The sequence below is a fragment of the Orcinus orca genome, chromosome 6 (assembly GCF_937001465.1).
Source record: "Orcinus orca chromosome 6, mOrcOrc1.1, whole genome shotgun sequence".
NCBI lineage: Eukaryota > Metazoa > Chordata > Mammalia > Artiodactyla > Delphinidae > Orcinus > Orcinus orca.
Window position 1 is genome coordinate 100,335,944 of NC_064564.1, and position 20,775 is coordinate 100,356,718.

General features: G+C 44.4%; 1 protein-coding gene across 4 annotated transcripts; it reads right to left on the reverse strand.

The window, feature by feature from the left end:
• Nucleotides 1-362: 362 nt before the first annotated feature.
• On the reverse strand, nucleotides 363-19,788 carry WDR31 (WD repeat domain 31). Of its 4 annotated transcripts, none has more exons than XM_049710985.1 (12): nucleotides 19,532-19,787; nucleotides 19,005-19,110; nucleotides 15,977-16,073; nucleotides 9,307-9,447; nucleotides 8,731-8,863; nucleotides 7,232-7,306; nucleotides 6,372-6,516; nucleotides 6,168-6,268; nucleotides 4,911-4,978; nucleotides 3,799-3,940; nucleotides 2,080-2,242; nucleotides 363-523 (listed from the first exon to the last, which is right to left on the reverse strand). In XM_049710985.1, the coding sequence occupies exons 4-12, from the start codon at nucleotides 9,417-9,419 to the stop codon at nucleotides 363-365; spliced, it is 1,101 nt and encodes a 366-aa protein (XP_049566942.1). In that variant the 5' UTR covers nucleotides 9,420-9,447; nucleotides 15,977-16,073; nucleotides 19,005-19,110; nucleotides 19,532-19,787. The 4 variants fall into 4 exon arrangements, with proteins under 4 accessions (XP_049566942.1, XP_049566943.1, XP_049566944.1 ...); XM_049710986.1 differs by having other exon boundaries at nucleotides 19,646-19,775; XM_049710987.1 differs by having other exon boundaries at nucleotides 8,731-8,860; nucleotides 19,005-19,788.
• Between the last annotated feature and the right edge of the window lie 987 nt (nucleotides 19,789-20,775).

The following is a 20,775-nucleotide window of genomic DNA, read 5'->3' on the forward strand; positions in this document are numbered from 1 at the left end:
TCTCAAAAGGCGAGACAGCCTTGGGAGAAACACACTCCACGGACAGAGTGTGGGCCATCTCAGAAAGCAAGAGGCCCATTAACTTTTTTTTGAAGAGCAGCCCCCAAAGCTCACTAAAAATCGCATTTGGATTTAACTTAGTTTGAGAACCTTATGGTTGAGTCCATATTTCTAATCTCTGCACCTGAGTTTGAACCACTAGACTTAAATTGGCTTCTAACACTGATATACCTTCCAAGGGAGCCTAAGCAAAGAACACCATTCCACATGGCCCTCCCCCCAAGAGAACATGGAAAAACACAAAGTCACACTGAGTAAGGAGGGGCCACAGTTTGCTATTGTCCAGTGAAGGTGTCTTGGCCTCAGAATCCTGCCACTTCCTGCAGTTCCAGCCCTCGGCTATCGTCCACCCTGAGTAAGCGAATTCCTCTGCTGAAACTTGCACACAATAAGGAGACGGTGTCAGCCACAGCCAGGGAAGTCAAAGGTCCTGATCCATCCAGAGACAAGGTGAAAAGGCAGGCTGGGAAGGAAGGGGGAACCAGCACGTTAGGCCAAGAGTGCACATGTCATGAAAGGCAGTGTCTTTGTAAGAAACCCCCAGAAATAAAGCACGTGCTATGTGCATCTAACCCAGAAGAGAGAGGTACTGTGTGCCTCAGAGGAACGTGCATCAGAGGGGAAGTCAACCCCAAGACGTCAAGTCTAGAGAATGGCACGTGGACCCAACAAGACGTATGCCACCTGGAAGTACGTTGGACAACTGGGGCCTCACTGCAAGGCCATGTTAAAATGCTACCCTCAGACACCTGCCCAGAGAACAAAGCATGGGTCAGCTCAGAGAAAACAGATAAGAACACTGATCTTCAGCTGCTGGCTCCCTGGGGTCTAGCTCCCTTCAGGACAAAGGATGATGGGGGAGCTGAAGGGCGGCCTGAGGCTGCCAGCTGACCCAGTCTCCTCCATTTGCATCTTGCAGGCTCTGCTCGTCTAAGAGCTACACTTTCATACCTAACAGGCGGGGCAGCGCTTGCACACCTGGTTCTCCCTGGCTTAGGTTTTTGATTCCTGCATCTAGAACAGCTGCTCTCCCCCTCCTCCCACAACTCCACAGGAGGGTGCAGCCAGGCTGCACTCGCTGTGAGCCACTAGACGTGATCCCACACCTGGCTTGTGAGCCACTAGACGTGATCCCATACCTTTTCTCTGAGGGAGCGACCCTATCCTCCCCTGCTGGGAGCTGAGTTTCTGGGAGATGACTGTCAAAGGGATCTGGCCTGAGGTTCTCTAAATTAATGTTATCCCTGTGTCTGGCAGAAGCCAGTGTCCAGGACAGAATAGCACTGAGGCAGTGGGGTGCTGGTAAACTGGCTTTTTGGAAGGAAAAAAAAACTACCTTCATTCATAGCATTTGCCAGTTTTCATGGTGTAAATACTCCCACCACGACCGTATTAAATATTCCTGAATATTTAACAATCAGCCAGTAGGAGCTGGTTCTGCCGCACCACTGCATGGAGGACTCTGGGCAGCTTGTTCCCTAAACATCTTTTTCTCTGGTGCTTTGAAGTGTCACTACCTTACTGCGATCCCAAACCTTGGCTGCAGAGTCAAGAGAGGGCAGAGTCTTTCTGAGACTATCCTTACCCTGCATTTTGACATGGAAAAATGTCAAATTTTTCAGCGGGGGCTACCTCATGCCCTCTGAGCTAAGGGTCTCATTTTTGTCCTCGAGGATGAATTTTAAAATGGCAATTCTTGTTCTCTTTTCCAGACATTTTGAGCATCACAAGTTAAAACCAGATGAGGAACTTCAGGTAGAAAGAATAAAAGAATCAAAATACATTTGAGCTCTCAGGAATGAATCTGTACAACAAGACACCAGGGGTTACATGGTGACAGCTCCTAGCAGAGATTGGACAAAGATTCTGGCCTCTTGGTGTCATCTCTTAACCACTATGGGACTGGACAGTGGCAGGACATGGGTGGCTTTGTATATGCTGAGCTATGGAAGAAAGAGTTTTAAGGAAGCCTGTAGGGCTTCATGTATCCTTGAGAAGCATTAACAGCAGGCTCCTTACCTCCACTGTCTTGGTTCCAGATCTTCACCTTGCAGTCATGCGATGAGGTAGCAATCATAGGCATCAAGGCTAATGCTCTTGGTAGAAAGACACAGGATGCTACAGTCTGGAAGTGCCCCTTGTACTCACAGATTCTGTTCCGCGTCTGCCTTAGGTCCCACAACTGCAAAGTAATGACAGAGGCTGGCTCACACGTACGTATTTCCCCAGCGTTAGACATGCTTCATTCACTGATATCCTCTCCCCGGCGTCTCATGATGCACCTATTCCCTCCACTTACCTCCTCATAGACACCCTTATCTTCATCCATCCCATCCACACACCCAAGCATCCAGCCATGCGGTGACTATTTCAGCAACAACTATGCCTCAAACAACCCAGGTTAAGGATGTGCCAGAGGGTTGTTGCCTTCATTATTATCATCATGGTTAGTGAAAGCTCCAAGGCCTGTAGCACGACGGGACAGAATGGGGTTCTTCTATGACAGCTCAAGAGCTGCCTTATAACAGCCTCTTGGCATCTGTGGGTCCTGTGGGGCCCCATAGTTAGGAGCACCTTCTCATAAGTAAATACAGGTGCAGACCTTCCGATGTAATGCCTAGACACTGAATCTTGGTATAAGAAGACTAGATTCTATAACTAGGGAGATGATAGTCCTGCCAGCCCACTCTTGTTGATACAAATCAGACCACACCTGGAGAATAATGCTCACAGACAAGAGCAGATGGAATTGTGCCCAAAAAATAATGAAATCACTGGACACCATGTCATCCAAGGAACAGTTATAAGAGCTGGAAATGCTTAGCTTGGAGAAGAGATGCTACATCAATAGCCTGGGATTCAACACCTCAACCTACCATTTACTAGTGTGGTCTTGTACAAGAGATTTCAACTTGCCATGCCTCTATTTCCGCATCTGTAAAATGGGAACTATAATAATACCTAACTCACAAGGTTGTTTTAAGGATTAAATGAGATAATGCACTATAAGGTGCTCAGCCCAGTGCCTTGCACATAGTAAGTGTCCAATAAAATGGGAACTGTAATTGTCCTATTTGGATTATAGATAAGCCTTTAAACTGATATCTCACAATTAGAAATACAAGGTACTGGGAATTCCCTGGCAGTCTAGTGGTTAGGACTCTGTGCTTTCACTGCTGAGGGCACGGATTTGATCCCTGGTCGGGGAACTAAGATCCTGCAAGCTGTGTGGTGCAACCAAAAAAAAAAAAGAAAGAAAGAAATCCAAGGTACTTTGGAGGAGCCTAGGCAATCTATCCCGAAATTAACTGCAAGGAAAGGTATATGGGTTAGGGATGGGATGGGCCCTCAACCAACACTAGAGCTCCAAACTTCCCGAAGAGCTTGAACTCCTTTACTGTGACCACACGTACAGTGGGAACACACTTGGTTCTTCAAACAGTCCCTCCCCTTTCTAAGCTCTGTTGGGAGTAGGGACATTAACAGGCTGTTCTGTATTTAATGCCTTCCTATCTTGACTTTCATCACATTCCTCTTTTCTGCGACCAATGCAGAGAGCTTAGGCAATGGTGGTTTCTTGAAAGAAGTGTCTGGAATGCAAAGGATCACTGACAGTATGCACTTGGAATAGGCCTGAGACATTAGTAGAGCCTGCCTGTGTAGCCCAGTACAGGCAGGAAGCCAGAGGAAGTCGTTTCTCATCAGCAACCAAACACCTGGAACCTTGCAGTCTCTCACCGTGGCTTCACAGCCTTCGCCTCCAAAGCCGCTGCTGCAGGAGATACACTTGTGTCCATCCTCACTGACCTCGCAGTAGGTCTGGATGTGCTGCTTTGCGGGAAATACATGAGCTACCTGCAGCCCCCGACTGTCCCATAATCTGAAAGAAATTACAGCAGGGAATGGGTTTATAGTAAATGTGCTGAAAGGCACCTGTAACAACTTGTTAACGGCAAAGTCTTGGCTCTTTGCCGCCTTGGCCAGTCAGAATGGAACGCCGTGATTTACCTAAAAACAGCAACGTGAACCAGATCAATCTCAGAGACTCCAAAGCTGGCAGGAAATAACCAAACTGAATGACATCTGAGTTCTTTCTATTCTGAGATCTAATTAACAGGAATTTAGACCAAGTATCTTAATTGTACAAGTTAATTTGTTAATTTGGTCCTTTGGGATACTACTTTCAACAGACAAGAGAATATTTCTGTGTCTGCGATTTAAAAAAAATTTTTAAAGATACTTATCATGATGGAGAGGAGCAGTCATCATTCCAGAATCAGATACAGAAGGTTTATAGGTCTTGGCCAACCTGAGCCATGGGGTCTACTGGGACTGTTTTGTTTTGCCTCTTGTCTCATTTTTACCTCTTTATCTCCTTCCTCCCATTTTCTAAGTAGAATCTCTTCTGAGATCCAAAGTTTCTGGTCATGCTTTCTAGTCTAAGAAGGGTTTACTTCACCTGACTTGCCTGATGGTGATTCTGACCCTACTTCCACAGGGAGGGCTTCACCAGAGGGCTGAGTGATTGAGAACATATGGAGCCAAGCAAGGGCCGCTTGAGGGGTGGGACGAGTGAGTGACTGACTCTGAGTTTACTCTGAACACGTCTCCACAGTGGGGGCTGGCAGAATCAGCTGCTTGGAAACCGGTCAGAACAAGATGACCTCCTGCCACTCAACCTCTAACCACATGATCCATGATCCACCCAAATCAGAGAGACCCCAGCACTGGCGAGGGGCAGAGGGGTGGAAGGAGAAGCAATGTGGAGAAGCAGAGTAGGAACAGGTTATGTAAGCATGGGAGCCACAAACCTTCACCAGAAACACTTTCTTGCTGCTTAGTAAGCCCACCTGATGGTTTTATCTTCAGAGGTCTGGAGTATATAAGGTTCTCTGGGGACCCAGCACAGGTGAGTGACCTGGAAGAGGCAAAATTTTCAAAACTTCTCCATACCATGTCATTCCTCTGCTGTAATTCCTGTAAATCTCGCTAAATAGCATCTCTGCCATCACTTCTCAAAGATGTCGAACCTAGCACATCTGACTTAGAGGGATTTTATGTTTTGCAGATTCCCACCAGTCATGCGCGACCTGCAGTTCCTAGGTTATCAGCAGCAATGGAAGCAGCTGGGCCAGTTGTGAGCCCCAAAATGCATGCAGGCACTCTTAGAGTGCCTGAAAGCCAAACACCGCTGGCTGGGTTACACCTAAGGAGAGCAGCCCCTGTTCTAAAGTGAGATCAACGAAACCCTAGCTTGAGGCCTCACAGGGTTCAGGAAGAGTGTTCTTGTTTTGCTTTATCCCTGCAGCCCCTGCTGGACAGACATGAAACAGTTTTCAGAACAACCCAGGGTAACACGATTTTCTTTTCTTCCAGAAACCTGCACAAATATGGAGGGGCACAGGGCAAGCACATGTTTCCATGGGCAGTTGTCTTCAAAACTGGAAAAGATGACTATGACTGACATTTGACAACCACTAAAGGACATTACCACGTGAGGTGATATAATTCTCCCCATTGTATAAATGAAGACACTGAGACTCTAAGTAAGTTTCTTGGGGTAGCACACCTAAAAAGTAAGGAATCCATGATTTGAATCCAGGTATGACTGACCCCAAAGGCTGTGGAGTTGATATACCAGTTTGCTACAGAAAACACTGGTCTTCATAAGCAGAGCAAATTACACATACAGCAAAAGGTCATGCTTATTTCTCTGCATAATGTTACATATACAGAACACACAATAAGCATAAACTGTGAGCTCCTGGAGCCCCGGGACTGTGCCCTGGGTCACTAACCCTGCTTCTGGCACAGTATCTGGCCCACAGAAGATATGGAATAACTATGTTTTGAAGGAATAAGTGAGGACACCATTTAAAACTCCAATATAAACTAGTGGAGTTGTTCTCTGGGGTGGAAGAACTTAAGAGATCATCTAATCCAATAACCCTGAGAGGCCAGGGTCTAACAGAGAGTTGGGGGGTGAGCAGTAATTAGGACCCAGTCCTCTAGTGCCTGGTCATGTGTCTCCTGATCTCTTTCCCAGGCCCTTCCTCACCCCATGCTCCCTCCTGCTGCCCTGCTCTGTACCAAGTTTGAGTTCATACCAGGTTCCTGGAGACTGATGCTCTCTCCGCACACTGTCCGGTCCCCACATCCCACAGAAGGAGGGTGTTGTCACGAGAGCCAGTGCATAGCTGTGATGTGTCTTTGGAAACAGTGGCAAGAAGACGGTCCATGAGATAGGCCTGGAACAGGGCTTTTCAGAAAGTACAACGGTGTTGGGAAGAGATCAGCTAGCTTTACCTTACCTGGACTCACAGCCAATCCAGTGACCACCATGCTGTGGCCGGAGAACTGCTGCCTTGGTTGCGAGGAGCCTTGCAAGTCCCACATCATGACCATCTTGTCGCGAGAGGCACTGAAGAACTGGCCTGATTTGTGAATACAAGCTATCTGCTCAAGAAAAAAAAGCTCCAGTGTGTTTGTTTCATTGGACTTGAAAATGGGAAAAAGAGCTGGAGATAAGAGTGCTAGAGCCTGGAGTTCTTTCTCAGGCTGGTTCCAAATGCACTGTACCTGGTAGGTAAGTATATTCTGTGCTGTGTGATTGTCGCTGATGCCTAGTTTCATTATGATGGAGTTTGCTTGTGAATTTTTAGTTCATTTAGGTGGACTTCAGAGAGGCGAGTTATATAAATTGACATTACCATTTTCACTGGAAGCTCAGTCTACTATGTAACGCTCTTTAACAAATTAATTTTTATTTAACTGTTGTTGGCTTTTTAAACATTTCCCCAGCTAGGCTAAAAGGTTCCTGAGCATGGAGAGTTTGTCATTTCCCTAGCTATAGTAAACACTCAGTAAGCCTTCAATACAAGACCCTGTTAGCTAGGATAGGTCAGGGAGAGTTAATCTCAGCCTTCTCTATTTCCCACTCGGGCTATGAAGGGCTTAATAATGAAACAAAAATTTAGTCTACTATACCTGCAACAATAGCTAGTGAATGGTTTGCTTTGCTTTTCCTGGAGTAGGGCTTCACACCGTCAAATGAAGCCCCAGCATTTTTCCTTAACACTGAATATTCAATCACTCTTACTACCTAGAGCTATTAGACATTCCTTTATTCAATTCCAAATTCCCTCCATGATAATAATCATATGACAATTACCTTTGTGATTTCACGCTCATGTCCTTTCAACCTTTTCACCACATTTCCAGTTCTCCAGTTATAGGCCACAACCGTCTGCAGAGAGTCATTAGAATATTTTAGTTGAACTGAATTTTAGTTGAACTGAAACAACAAGGCTTTACCTCATTCTCTACCTAATTTCTCCCTATCAAGGTTTTATTGTTGCTCGGTCCTTATGCCCCCCTACTTTGAGTTCTTCTGTCTCTCCCCAAGCCACTGGGCCACTCCTCTGAACCTTACTGATGGGCTTGGGATAACACTCCCCTGGGGGAACTGATTTAGGTTGAGGTTCTTCTGGTTGTAGATCCTGAAGGAAAATCTACATGGGATTAGATTTTTTCCCCTAAAACTGTATCATACTTTTTCTTTTTTTTCAAATTTACCATCTTAATCATTTTTAGGTGTACAGTTCAGTAGTGTTAAAAGTATAGTCACATTGTTGTGAAACAGATCCTTTTTTTAATTTCAAAATATCTCATCCATATCCCATCTGCCAGAGAGAATCATTGTTAAAATTTCCTTCCATCCTTTTTCCAGGTACATACTTTTCTATTTTATTGTATTTCTCCCCCTAAACAGGATTTCAGAGCATTCTCTGGCCCAGTCTCTGTAGTTCATTGCTAGGGAATAAGGAGCGTGTTAGCACTTGACCTAATTAAATCCCAGTTTATTAATCTGCAAAACAGAGGATAACCCTTCCTCTATCTACCCCTCACAGGTGAGGATCATATATATAAAATTTCATACGTCTAAGATGATATAGATGTTAAAACAAAATGCTGCTAATTAAATGGTGATATCATCAATTTTTAGATGCATCCCGATTTCAGAGGTGTTAAAATGCAGAAATGTGCATCTTAGAATCAAGGAAATACAGTATGAAAATGGAATTTGAAGATTCTAAATGGCTACCGAAAATTAGAGGCATTATTTATCACAAAATAATCAACATTTTTGCCAGCAAGAGCCTAGATCTGAGTGCTACAATAGATCCAAATATGAGGGAGAGAAAGCAAAGAGATTTAGTGACAATGGGAGGAATCACGATGCACACCAAAGTAGACATTTTGGCAGAAGAGAGGCATAAAAGAAACTAGAAGTTTCCTTTTGCTGCTATAACTCCTGTGTCTGCAGGTAGGTTACAAATGGACGGGCTGGAATAAGGATACTTGTCATTCATAAAAATCATGTGGGTGGTCTGGCAGAGTACCAAGCGTCTTACCATTCAGTCCTCGCAACGGTCCTGTGCAGTTGGCATTACTATCCCCACTTAATAGATAAGGAGACTGAAGCTCAAGAGAATTAAAAGACTTGCCCAAAGTAATACAAAGTTGCAGAGCAGGAATTTAAACCCAGTCTTTCTAACTCTAAAGCCCATATTTTTAACACTACTCAACGTTGCTGCTAGAAATGCAGGGTTCCCTTCCGTTCCCTTCTCTGCAATAAGCTGGTTCCCTGGGAAGCACTGCACACCCCACCTTATCTTTTCCTCCGGAGACACAGAGGTCTGAGTTCAGAGCAGCAACAACAGAGACGGTATCCACGTGGGCTGGGCTATACTCTTGAAAAGCTTTAGTTTGAGTTCTCTCGTCTCTAAATCCATCGGGCCTGCTAAAGAGAGGATGGAAAATGAGGGGCCCAATGGTATAGAGTGCACAGTGGAGCAAGGGGAAGAAGAGTGTGGGTTATGGTAGGAATTCAGGCCAGGCTGAGGAGAAAGATAGAAAAGGAGTAGAGAAAGGAGACATGCTGACATCACCAGAAATGGTATTATTAACTCTGTAAATGCTCAGAATGAGTGAATGACTGGAATCTGATAAAGGAAGAAGCCCAGAGTCTTTGCTCACTCTAGAGATGATTCCCAAAGATGTAGGGCCCCTCTCTCTGTGGCTGCAGATACTACCTACTAAGATGTTTCTTATCCAAAAGGAAACAGACCAAACTGACTGTTCAGGGAAGGTCATCAGTGATGGCTCTGGGCCTTCTCTTTCTTTAGGGGAGAATTGTAATGCGGCGTAAAACTTGGGATCCCACTCAAGGGAGGGCTGCTGTACCTGTATTTATAATTGCTGTATTTGAGTTTGCTCTGCAGTTTCCCCATCACTGCACAGAACCTGCATGAGACCTTCTGGGGACGAGCTCGTTTCAGATGGCACCCGAATAGCATCCCACGTGGCTGCTGGAAGTTGTGTTCCCTGTTTAGTAAAAAGAAGAATACACACTGTTAACTGTGTTAGGCACAATAATGGTAGGTAGTATGGTTATGTAAAAATCCTTTTTTTGAAAAAGACAAACTGTAGGTATTTGCTTTCCTCCTTTTTCTGCCTCACTCTTATGGCCCTGGGAATGCATCCTCCAATACAGCATTAGCAGATAAACAAAAGCAAAAACAAAACTAATTTTGAAAATATTAAGATGTTCCCCAGTAAGTCAAACATAGAATTATTATGCGATCCAACAATTCTACTCCTGGGGATATAGCCCAACGAATTGAAAACAGGTGTTCGAACCAAAATTTATACATGTATGTTCATAGCAGCGCTGTTCACGATAGCCAAAAGGGGAAAACAACCCAAATATCCATCAACAGATAAATGAATAAACAAAATGAGGTTTATACCCACAATGAATATTATTCAGCCATAAAAAGGAATGAAGTACTGGGAATTCCCGGCAGTCCAGTGGTTAGGACTCTGCGCTTTCACTGCCAAGGGCCCAGGTTCAATCCCTGGTAGGGGAACTAAGATCCTGCAAGCTGCGTGGCCCAGTGGAAAAAAAAAAAAAAGGAATGAGGTACTGATACATAGTATAACATGATGAACCTTGAAAACATAATACTAAGCAAAAGAAGCCAGTCACAAAACGCCACATATTGTATGAATCCATCTCTATGCAATACCCATAATCAGCAAATCTATAGAGACAGAAAGCAGATCAGTGGTTGCCAAGGGATGGGGTAATGGGGAATGGCTACTTAATAGGTACAAAGTTGCCTTGGGGCAATGAAAATGTTCTGGAACTAGACAGTGGTGATGGTTGCATAATGTTGTCTATGTACTAAATAATAATAATAAATAATAATAAATTGTATGCTATGTAAATATATTCTGCCATAATAAAATAAATACTAAGAGTGTGTATTTGGAAATAATGAGGGGGTTCCCTGGTGACCTAGTGGTTAGGATTCGGGCTTTCACTGCTGTGTCCCGGGTTCAATCCCTGGTCGGGGAACTGAGATCCTGCAAGCCACGAGGTGTGGCCAAAAAAAAAGAGGGAGAGAGAATAATTTACACCAGTAATAAAGCTTCTTGAAAAAGAGCCTTAGTTATTCTAAAAGGCTATATAACCTTCCTAGCTTGCCGGATTGCTATTAAATAATTTCACTGTGACACTTCTCTAAATCAGTGTGCCAGGGTCATGAGGTTATGCTGTAGTAAGAATGAGATGTGGGAGACAGTGACACTAAATGAGACAATACAGCTGATGACCTGACCAGCAGTTCTCAAAGTGTGGTCTCAGGACTGCTGGGGATTCCTGAGACCTTTCAGGGAGTCTGTGAGATACTCCTTTTTCCGATACTCCTTTTTCCAACTATGTCTCTGTGTGAGGCCTGATTTTCTTCTTATACTATAACCCAAACAACATACTGCAATAGATTGAATGCAGAAGCAGATATGAGACTCCAACTGTCTTCTGTTTAAGCCAAACAGTAAAGAGATTTGCAAAAATGTAAAACAATACCACTCTCTTCCAACCAAGATTTTTTGTGTTTTCAAAAGTATGTTTATTTTTCGTAAAATTGTTATTTATGTTTACATGCAATAGTTTTATTTTTTAATGAGTTAATATGTAACTATTTTTAAAATATCTCAGTTTTAATGTCAAAAGGAGGTGGCAGAGTAGAATCCAATCTACAAGTTATATAAACAAAGGCTGTTTGAGGTCCCCAGTAATTTTTAAGAGTGCAAGGAAGTCCTGAGGCCAAAAACTTTGAGAGCCACTGGCCTAGAAATTAAATAATGTCAATAATGGATGATACACTATATTCAAATAAAAAGAATTATTAAATGTTTTCTAGATTTACTTGCATCACCCCCAACAACTAACAAGGCAAGAACTAAAGAGAAAGAGAGATACTCATGCATACACTCATTCAGGAAACACCCCCTAAGCACCTAATTTGTGCAGGTCCTATACTGGTTGCTGGTGAAACAGAGAAAAAAAAGAGACCAGAAGATGTGGCCAGTGTGGACATCTGCTAGGACTGAAGGTACGTGACTAGGACCTAATCTCAGCTACTCTGGGTAATGTTCCTCTGCAACTAGCTGTCCCCTGAGATGCCAGAGGGTGGAGGTGGGAGAACCCAGTCCCCATCTCTTCTGGGGCTCTGCTTAAAGAAATTCTAGGAGATGAGTCTCTTATGGGCATGACCAGCCTACCTAGTTCTAGGAAGAACAGTCTACAGGCAGAAACAGCAGCTAAAACTCACCAAGTATTCTCCATCACATCATTACCTTTTTTTTTTTTTTGGCCGCATGGCATGTAGGATCTTAGTTCCCCAACTAGGGATTGAACCTGGGCCCCCTGCAGTGGAAGCTCAGAGTCTTAACCACTGGACCACCAGGGAAGTCCCATATCATTCCCTTTAAAAACCACAGCTTTCCACAGTATGGAGGTTCCTCAAAAAACTAAAAATAGTATGATCCTGCAACCCCACTCCTGGGCATATATCCAGAGAAAACTATCATTCGAAAAGATACATGCACACCAATGTTCATAGCAGCACTGTTTACAACAGCCAAGACATGGAAACAACTTAAATGTCTATCAATGGATGAATGGATAAAGAAGATGTGGTACATATATATAATGGAAAACTACTCAGCCATAAAAAAGAATGAAATATTGCCATTAGCAGCAACATGGATGCAACTAGAGATTATCATACTAAGTGAAGTAAGTCAGAAAGAGAAAGTGATACCATATGATATCACTTATACATGGAATCTAAAATATGACACAAATGAACTTATCTACGAAACAGAAACAGACTCACAGACATACAGAACAGACTTGCAGTTGCCAAGGAGCGGGCGGAGGCAGTGTGTGTGTGAGGGATGGATCGGAAATTTGAGATTAGCAGATGCAAGCTATAATATATAGAATGGATAAACAGCACGGTCCTACTGTATAGCACAGGGAACTATATTCAATATCCTGTGATAAACCATAAGGAAAAAAATATGAAAAAGAATGTATATATATGTATAACTGAATCACTTTACTGTATAGCAGAAATTAACACAACATTGTAAATCAACTATACTTCAATAAAATAGATTAAAAAAAAAACACACTTAAAACAAAGAACCCACCACAGTTTTCCAGAAGAATTTCAGCCTACATTTGAAAGTTGCCAGAATTGACCTCCTGACAAGAATAGGTAACCAGTGAGAAATGGAATATTTCCTGCCATATCAGTAAACAAAGGATGTCACAGTCATCAGCGATTGAAGCCACAGCCTATGGTGAGCTGGTAAGCCCAGAGGAAACTCGAGATATGAAAACACAGGATACTGGCCCCAGTATCCTGCATATCAAAGGAGTGATTTCAGGGGCTTCCCTGGTGGTCCAGTGGTAAAGAATCCACCTTACAATGCAGGGGACACGGGTCCTGGTTGGGGAACTAAGATCTCACATGCGGCGGGGCAACTAAGCCCACGTGCCACAACTACTGAGCTCTTGTGCCTCAACTAGAGAGCCTGCATGCCCCAAACTACAGAGCCCATGTGCCCTGGCGTCTGCATGCCACAGCTAAAGAAGAGAAAACCCACATACCACAACTAGTGACAAGCCCGCATGAGGCAGGAGATAGATGGGCTCCAGGCTAGACATTTACAACTGGCCTCCTGTTCACACTTCCTGGGGTGAGAAGAAGATGGGCTCCAGGCCAGACATTCATTACCAGCCCCATTTACATTTCCTGAGGCAAAAGACAAATGGGCTCCGGACTACACACTTATGACCGGACTCCCGACTACATTTCGAGATCTGCACCTCAATATAAAAACCAGCAACAGAAATAGGGTAAATCACCAGACATTGGACATTTTTATGGCAGGGACAGAGTAGGACTAAACCCTGTTAAAAGATCAAGAGATCATCCTTAGGGCATGGAAAACATTGCACATGTGCAGAAAGCCTCCTTGGTGGTCAAAAAAGTTGGGGGGCTTCCCTGGTGGCTCAGAATGGTTAAGAATCCGCCTGCCAATGCAGGGGACACGGGTTTGAGCCCTGATCTGGGAAGATCCCACATGCCACGGAGCAACTAAGCCCGTGAGCCACAACTACTGAGCCTGTATGCCACAACTACAGAAGCCCGTGCACCTAGAGCCCGTGATCCACAACAAGAGAATCCACCGCAATGAGAAGCCTGCGCACCAAAACAAAGAGTAGCCCTGGCTCGCCGCAACTAGAGAAAGCCTGCACACAGCAATGAAGACCAAAAAATTAAAAAAATTTAAAAAAGGAGGGGGCACCACCCCATAATATGTGATGTAATATGTGATGCTAAGGCTGTCCCATAGGCCTCTGGGCTGTAATCCATCTTGGAAAAACGTTGCGCACACATGTTGTAGAGACTCCTAAGGCAGGTCACGTGTGGAAAAAGAAACCAGATAATTGGCCAAAGGTAAACAAAGACCCGGAAGAATTGCCCTATATAAATGACCTAACCACCTCTTTACTGCGCTCCTCCTCATTAGGGAGGATGCCCACACCCTTTCTCTCCGGGTGTGCGTCTCTGCCTTGCTTCTATCTTAACAAACTTTCTCTGTGTGATCTCCCACTTGTTGCTGTGCTATGTCTCTAACGATAAACTTTGTACCTGTTTTTACAGTTTTGCCTCCGTGAGAAATGTATTTTTTACTGAGGGCAAGAGCCAGGGGGTGTGGTGGCTGGGATTCCTGGTTTTCATCCAGGTTACCCAGGTTCAGTTCCTGGGCAGGGAATTAAGATCTCGCTTCACACCACCACTCACTGCTGCCTCTCTGAGATCAGGCGCACCACAATGAAGAGCTGGTGCGCCCCAACGAAAGATCCCGCATGCCCCAATGATGATCCCGCATGCCGCAACTAAGACCCGACGCAGCCAAAAATAAATAAAATACATAAATAAATAATAAATAAACCTTAAAAAAAAAAAGAGTGATTTCAGTGAGCCCAGACTCTTGCATCTTCCCATACCTAGAAAAGCCCTAAATTCCTTAACTTGACATGTATGGTTTTCTTTAATTAACAGTAATCTTTTGATGTTCCCGACTACCTGCCCTTTGTTGCAAAACTCCTATATATCCTAGCTCCCCCCTCGACTCCTCGGAGCAGTTCTCTCAGGGCTACTTGGGATGCTGCCTCCCGAGTTGAAGTCCTAAAAATTCCTGCCGAATAAAATATAACTCTCAACTTTTAGGTTGTAAATATTTTTTAAGTTGACACCAGTGTAGAAGCAAATGCAGTGGAAAGAACACTGTGAGTGGCATCAGGAGCCCTGGGCTCTAGCCCCAGCCCTGCTTCATCTCACTGTGTGTCCTTGAGCTCCTCTATCCTCCCCTCTGTGCCCCAGCCTCCTCATCTATAAATGAGGACACCAGATTAAATGATTTTTAGTAGACTATATGCTCCATAAGAGGAAGGACTCTCATATTCTTCTCTGTACTTCAAGTGGCTTGCACAGTGTGACAAACACATTTGTTGTGAAATAGCGAACCTAAGGTCCCTTCTAGTTCAGACATTGTAGGATTCTCTATAACAAGCACAAGCATCGGCAGACAGGGCAGAGGGTCCTCAGAGGAACGGAACCAGACATAATTTCTTTGACATAAGAGAAGCCATTTTAGGCCTCAGCCATTTTGTGATCTAAGCCTGGCCACAAGGCTTTTGCTCTTGACCAGGTCAGGGAGATAAATCAGTTGTAAAGACTCCCAGTTCTGTTTTGAAGGTAAAGGTTAGCCTGAGGCACATTCTTGAGCTATTTTGCAGGATCCAAAACCCCCTCAAGCACTCAACCCCAAGACTCACTGGAACTTAAGGAATGATGGTGCTGACCTTTGCTAACCCTGATGACTTCAACCAACTAGAGCTGAAACTCTGTCAGCCTTTGCCCCAATTCTAGGCTGAATTCTCCTCTGCTCAAGCCCCTCATGAATATGCATACACCACCTGAGCCCTTTCATAAATATGCATGCACCCTTATCGTAAAACTTCCCCAGTTTTGCTGTTCGGAGAGACACTGTTTTGGGAAATATCCCTGGTGTTCTTGCTGCAAGTACTAAATCCTTCCTTCTCTCCAAGCTCTTTGGCTTGGTTGTGTCTTTTGGCTTGACACCCACCAAGAGGGGAATCCAGTTTTTCAGGTAACACAAATATGCCCACAGGAAAATGTTCAGGATAGTTTTCAAAAAGCTTGGAATGTTGTATTGTTTGTAGTTAGACAGAGGTTGCAGGGCTTCCTATCTGCCAACCCAACCCATTTTTCAACCCTGTCATCAAACTAAGGACAGATGGCATCCATAGATCTAGGTCACTGGAAACTGCATATGCTATAAATGGATTGGCTCTGCTTAAAACTGATTGGATTCTTAGCTGGTGTCTTCTGAGAGCCATACTTCCATCTGAAGTGTATTCATGGGACATTCTAAGGAAAAGAAAACCTTTAGAATTACTTACCCCCAAACCAGTAGGATCTTCTCGGTGAGCTGCTGTATTCAATACTTTTGTAAAGTTTATCCTTTGGAAAATAGTCCAGGCAGCCACTTCCCAATCTCTGTAATTAGTGAAAAGACACTTAAATTAATCTCTTCTCTAAGCATATGTTTGCACTAAAAGGAGATTTACAAGGTAAATAAGAGATTGTTAATTAAAGAGATTAAGTGTATTTTCCCTCACAAAGGAAGAGCTATTTTGCAAAATTCCAAGATTTTTTTTTTTTTTCTTTTTTGCGGTACATGGGCCTCTCACTGATGTGACCTCCCCTGCCACAGAGCACAGGCTCTGGACGCGCAGGCTCGGCGGCCATGGCTCACGGGCCCAGCCGCTCCGTGGTATGTGGGATCCGCCCAGACCGGGGCACGAACCCGCGTCCCCTGCATTGGCAGGCGGACTCTCAACCGCTGCGCCACCAGGGAAGCCCAATTCCAAGATTTTATAACTGCACATTTCCAATAATTAGGGAAACTATACCATAATGTTAATTATACAACTATTTTTAAAATATGCAAAATAGGATATATTTAAATTCATCACTAAATATTTTAATTTTACTCATAGTACTTCTGTTCGTCAAAAATCTTCAGAGGTGACTGCTTACTTCAGAGCTTTCTGTTTTTGTGAGAAAGGCAATTTTTCCTGTTTAAAATAATACTTTATTAAGATGAATCATAGAATTTGAGATGGAAGTGCTTTTCAAAATCATCACATATAAACTCTTTATTTAAAGATCTGGAGAAAGTGGGCAGAAACATCATTTGCTCAAAATTCTAACTAGGTAGACCTCCTGATTTCTGGCCCAGAATTTCCATTATCAACATCTACAAAGAAGAAACACAGTTTTATTGCATTTTAACAACTCTATTTTGATGTGGACCATTTTTTTTTAAGCCTTTATTGAATTTGTTACAATATTATTTCTCTTTTTATGTTTTGTTTTTTTGGCCCCGAGGCATGTGGGATCTTAGTTCCCCAACCAGGGATCAAACCCATACCCCCTGCGCTGGAAGCAGGTTGTCTTAACTACTGGACCACCAGGGAAGTCCCAACAACTGTATTTTAAGAATTCAAATAGGGACTTTCCTGGTGGTGCAGTGGTTAAGAATCTGCCTGCCAATGCCGGGGACAAGGGTTCGAGGCCTGGTCCAGGAAGATCCCACATGCCTCGGAGCAACTAAGCCCATGCGCCACACCTACTGAGGCTGTGCTCTAGAGTCTGTGAACCACAACTACTGAAGCCTGCGCTAAGCCCATGTGCCACAACTACTGAGGCTGTGCTCTAGAGTCTGTGAACCACAACTACTGAAGCCCGCGCGCCGAGAGCAGAGAGCCTGTGCTCCGCAACAAGAGACGCCCCCTCAATGAGAAGCCCGCGCACCGCAACAAAGAGTAGCCCCCGCTCTCTGCAACTAGAGAAAGCCCCCCACGCGCAGCAACAAAGACCCAATGCAGCCAAAAATAAATAAATACATAAATTTATTTTAAAAAAAATTCAAATAAATTCTAATTATTGTTTGATAGCATGGCTTATTCTCATAATTTAGAGCAGCATAGTCAGAATAATATTTAATTAGGTGCATTAGCCTTGAAATGAGGCCTAGGTTTGAATTAGTTATACTGTGGCCTAGGGCAAGTTGCTGAACCTCTCTAAGTCTCAGTTTCCTATGTGTAAAATGGGATAATAACTATCATTGGGCTTCTGTGAAGATTAAAAATAGCACTTAAAGGACTGTTTAAGCGCTTTATATTTAACTCATTTAATCTATTCCACAAGCCTCTTAGATACATGTTGTTACTATCCTCATTTTGCAGATGAGAAAAGTCAGGTACAGAGATGTTAGGTGACTTGCCCAAGTTTACAAATAAGTTGTAAATAAGTGCTGAAGCTGAAACCTGAATCCAGGCATTCAGACTCCAGAGGCTTTGCTCCCTACCAGCATACTATACTGCATCTCTGCAAAAGCTAGTGCATTCTAAACTCTTGGTTCAACCTGGCAAACTGTTAGGAACAAATGATGACTACTAGCATGATTACTAGATTAACAGTGATAGCAATGCTGAAAGCAGCAATTTCACTCTTATTAATTCTACTCTTAATACACATATATTAAATTTACATTACAAATATACACAGAGAACATATGCAAGTGGAAATGAGTCTGGAGGATATTAAACTGAAGCCAATGATGTCTCCTGACCAGAGTGACTGATTACTCTAAGGCTAAGAGTTCATTATGTTAGATATTATATAGCAAGGCAATTTAAAACCTTGAGAACAAAATATAGGTACTTGAATAATGTCCATGTTGTAATTTATTATGAGTAGACTAAGAAATGAAAATACTGTTCAGTTACCTGCCATGGTTTATATTGTGAACGTGCACTATACTTGAGAGGAGGGATAATGTCTTGTTCGTTTTTTGTATTTGCACTTTAAGCATAGCCTGGGAAAACAGATGCAAGGCAAATATCTCTTGAATGAATGAATGAATGAAATACTAAGGTGGGAGAGTCTGCTCGGCAAGAAGCTTTTTAAGGACCCAACAACATGAAGTCCTTTAAAACTCTCCAACAACAGATCCTTCAGGCGGTTACCCTGCCCTGTCCCCGATATCAGGCCTGTAAAGGCTACAGAGGACTTGGGAAACCCTGCAATTCAATATGGCTCTCAATGTCCTTGTTGGTTCCAAGGTGGAATCAGGCCTAAATCTCTAAATCTGAATCCCAGGACCCATTTCTGCCCCAATTTGCTTTTCAAAGGCTTTGAGATACTCAGTGGTCACTATTTTTTTTTTTGGCCACACCGCGCCACATGCGGGATCTTAGTTCCCCGACGAGGGATCCAACCCGTGCCTCCTGCAGTGGAAGCTCGGAGTCAACCACTGGACCACCAGGGAAGTCCCTCAGTGGTCACTCTAAACATAACTCTTAGAACACTCTTTTAACTCTCCAGTACAACATTCCTTGATATATTCCAGAATATACCCACCTGTCATTTTCCATGAAGAAACTGGGACTCAGAGTCATGAGTTGCTAAAGGTCACACAGGGGCGAAGATGGGGTACTGGACCTTATTCAGCTGGACTCCTGGTCCACTGTTCATGTAAATGATGATTTCATATCCCCCTCCCTCTCCCCACATCTCCCTCTGCACACATCTAAACTACACTCTGGAAGACCAAGGAATCTAAACCAAAGCTCAAACAGAAACAAAACCAGAAGCAAGTGGGAAACGGTCTGATTTGACCCACTAATGGTACAGAGGCTCAGAGAATAACAGCGTCTTGCCCAAAGTCAGTCAGGGAATCAGTACTAGGTCAGAACTCCCAAGGTTGCCCCAAGTTTTGGGGACAACCTGTGCGCAGTCTTTCCTTTCTGGCTGTTCAGATCACAAATGCCCCTCGCCCTCTCTAAGCGTATGGCCAAAGCTTATTTTTGATGGGGGTCGGGGGTAGGAGTGGGTGGAGGGGTGTTTGCCCAAGACTGGATGTAACGCCACCCAACGCAAGGCCGGACCTGGGAACCCGCTCCCCTCTTCGGCCAGGCAAGAGGCTTCGGCTCAGAGAGAGCGACGGCTCCCACCTCCCCTCCCGCCAGCTGCGCCTTTTCCTCCCGCCTCGGGCTCCATACCCTCCGGCCGGCCGGTCGGGCTGGAAGCTGAGGCCGACGGAGGACGCCGAGCCGGAGGGCATCCGCGACCTCCAAGGTCCACAGCCTCCCGCGCCTCCGCCCTTAGCAACAAGGCGCGCGTCGCTAGGGCTGGAGTTCTGGCGAAAACCCTCCGGGCGCCCTCGCCGGCCGCCGAATCGCCGTTCCTCTCGCCTGACGTCTCCCGGGGTCGAGCTGAGAGCGCCCCGCCCTGCCTTCTTACTGCAACAGTGCGTGGACGAGGTTCCAGAGAATAGGATCGATGTGCCCAAGACCGCGCTGCCAGAGAATCTATATAATCCAAGGAAAGAGGGTATCACTGTAATAGCCACGGAGAAAGCACTTAATAAATGTCCTCTTTTAACTTATTCTTCATCCAGATAGAGATGTTGCTTTATTTCTTTGGCGTTTTCCCTGATACCGCCCAGGCAGAGATCCCTCTTTGTACACTTCCCCGGGTCTCCCACTTCCCTATTCCATTCATTCTTTCGTTCATCAAACCTTTATAGCCCATCACCATAGCAAAGAGACCCCGCAGTACTTCTTGAGGTCCAATGGGAAGACAGTTCCGGAAACTGACAGCAGCTACAAGACAAAGTTTTTGTAGTTGCAGTCGAATTGCTTCTAGACTAGAGTCTATTCATCTCTGTATTCCTAGTACAGAGAACAGGGTTTGCTAAGGGCTTGTTGAATGTTTGTTGAATGAATGAACAAATGAATAAATGAATGAATGAATGAATGGCAAGGACCTTAGCCAACATTTCTTTCACACCCTAACAGGTGCCTCCTGCAGTGTTGATCTCCCAGCAGAACTGTCTTCAATGACGGCTTGTGCAGTTTCTGAAAGTTAGGTGTCTGTGGGAGTGGAGGTTGGGATGGTGAGGGAAATGTACCTTCATAGAATGTCAGGGCTGGCCATGGCATCTATCATCCAACCCAGAGAGGGAATCCCCTCCACAGCCTCCCCATCAGGGTTCCTCTAGCCCCTGTTGATGCTGCCTCAGTGTTGATGCATTCATTACTTTATTAGTCAGTGACCTGTTGTTAGGAGACCTCCCGCCTGACAGGAGCTGTTGCCACTTGCAACATTGATCTAGTTCAGAGCTGAGGGC

Bases quoted from the DNA above. Each gene is read 5' to 3' on its own strand.
- WDR31 (XM_049710985.1), bottom strand. From the start codon at position 9,419: ATGCTATTCGGGTGCCATCTGAAACGAGCTCGTCCCCAGAAGGTCTCA. The intron at 4,979-6,167 runs GTATGAACTCAA...TGCCTCTTCCAG, and splicing joins CATCAGTCTCCAGGAACCTG to GTCACTCACCTGTGCTGGGT. The intron at 3,941-4,910 runs GTGGGCTTACTA...AATTTCTTTCAG, and splicing joins TCTGAAGATAAAACCATCAG to ATTATGGGACAGTCGGGGGC.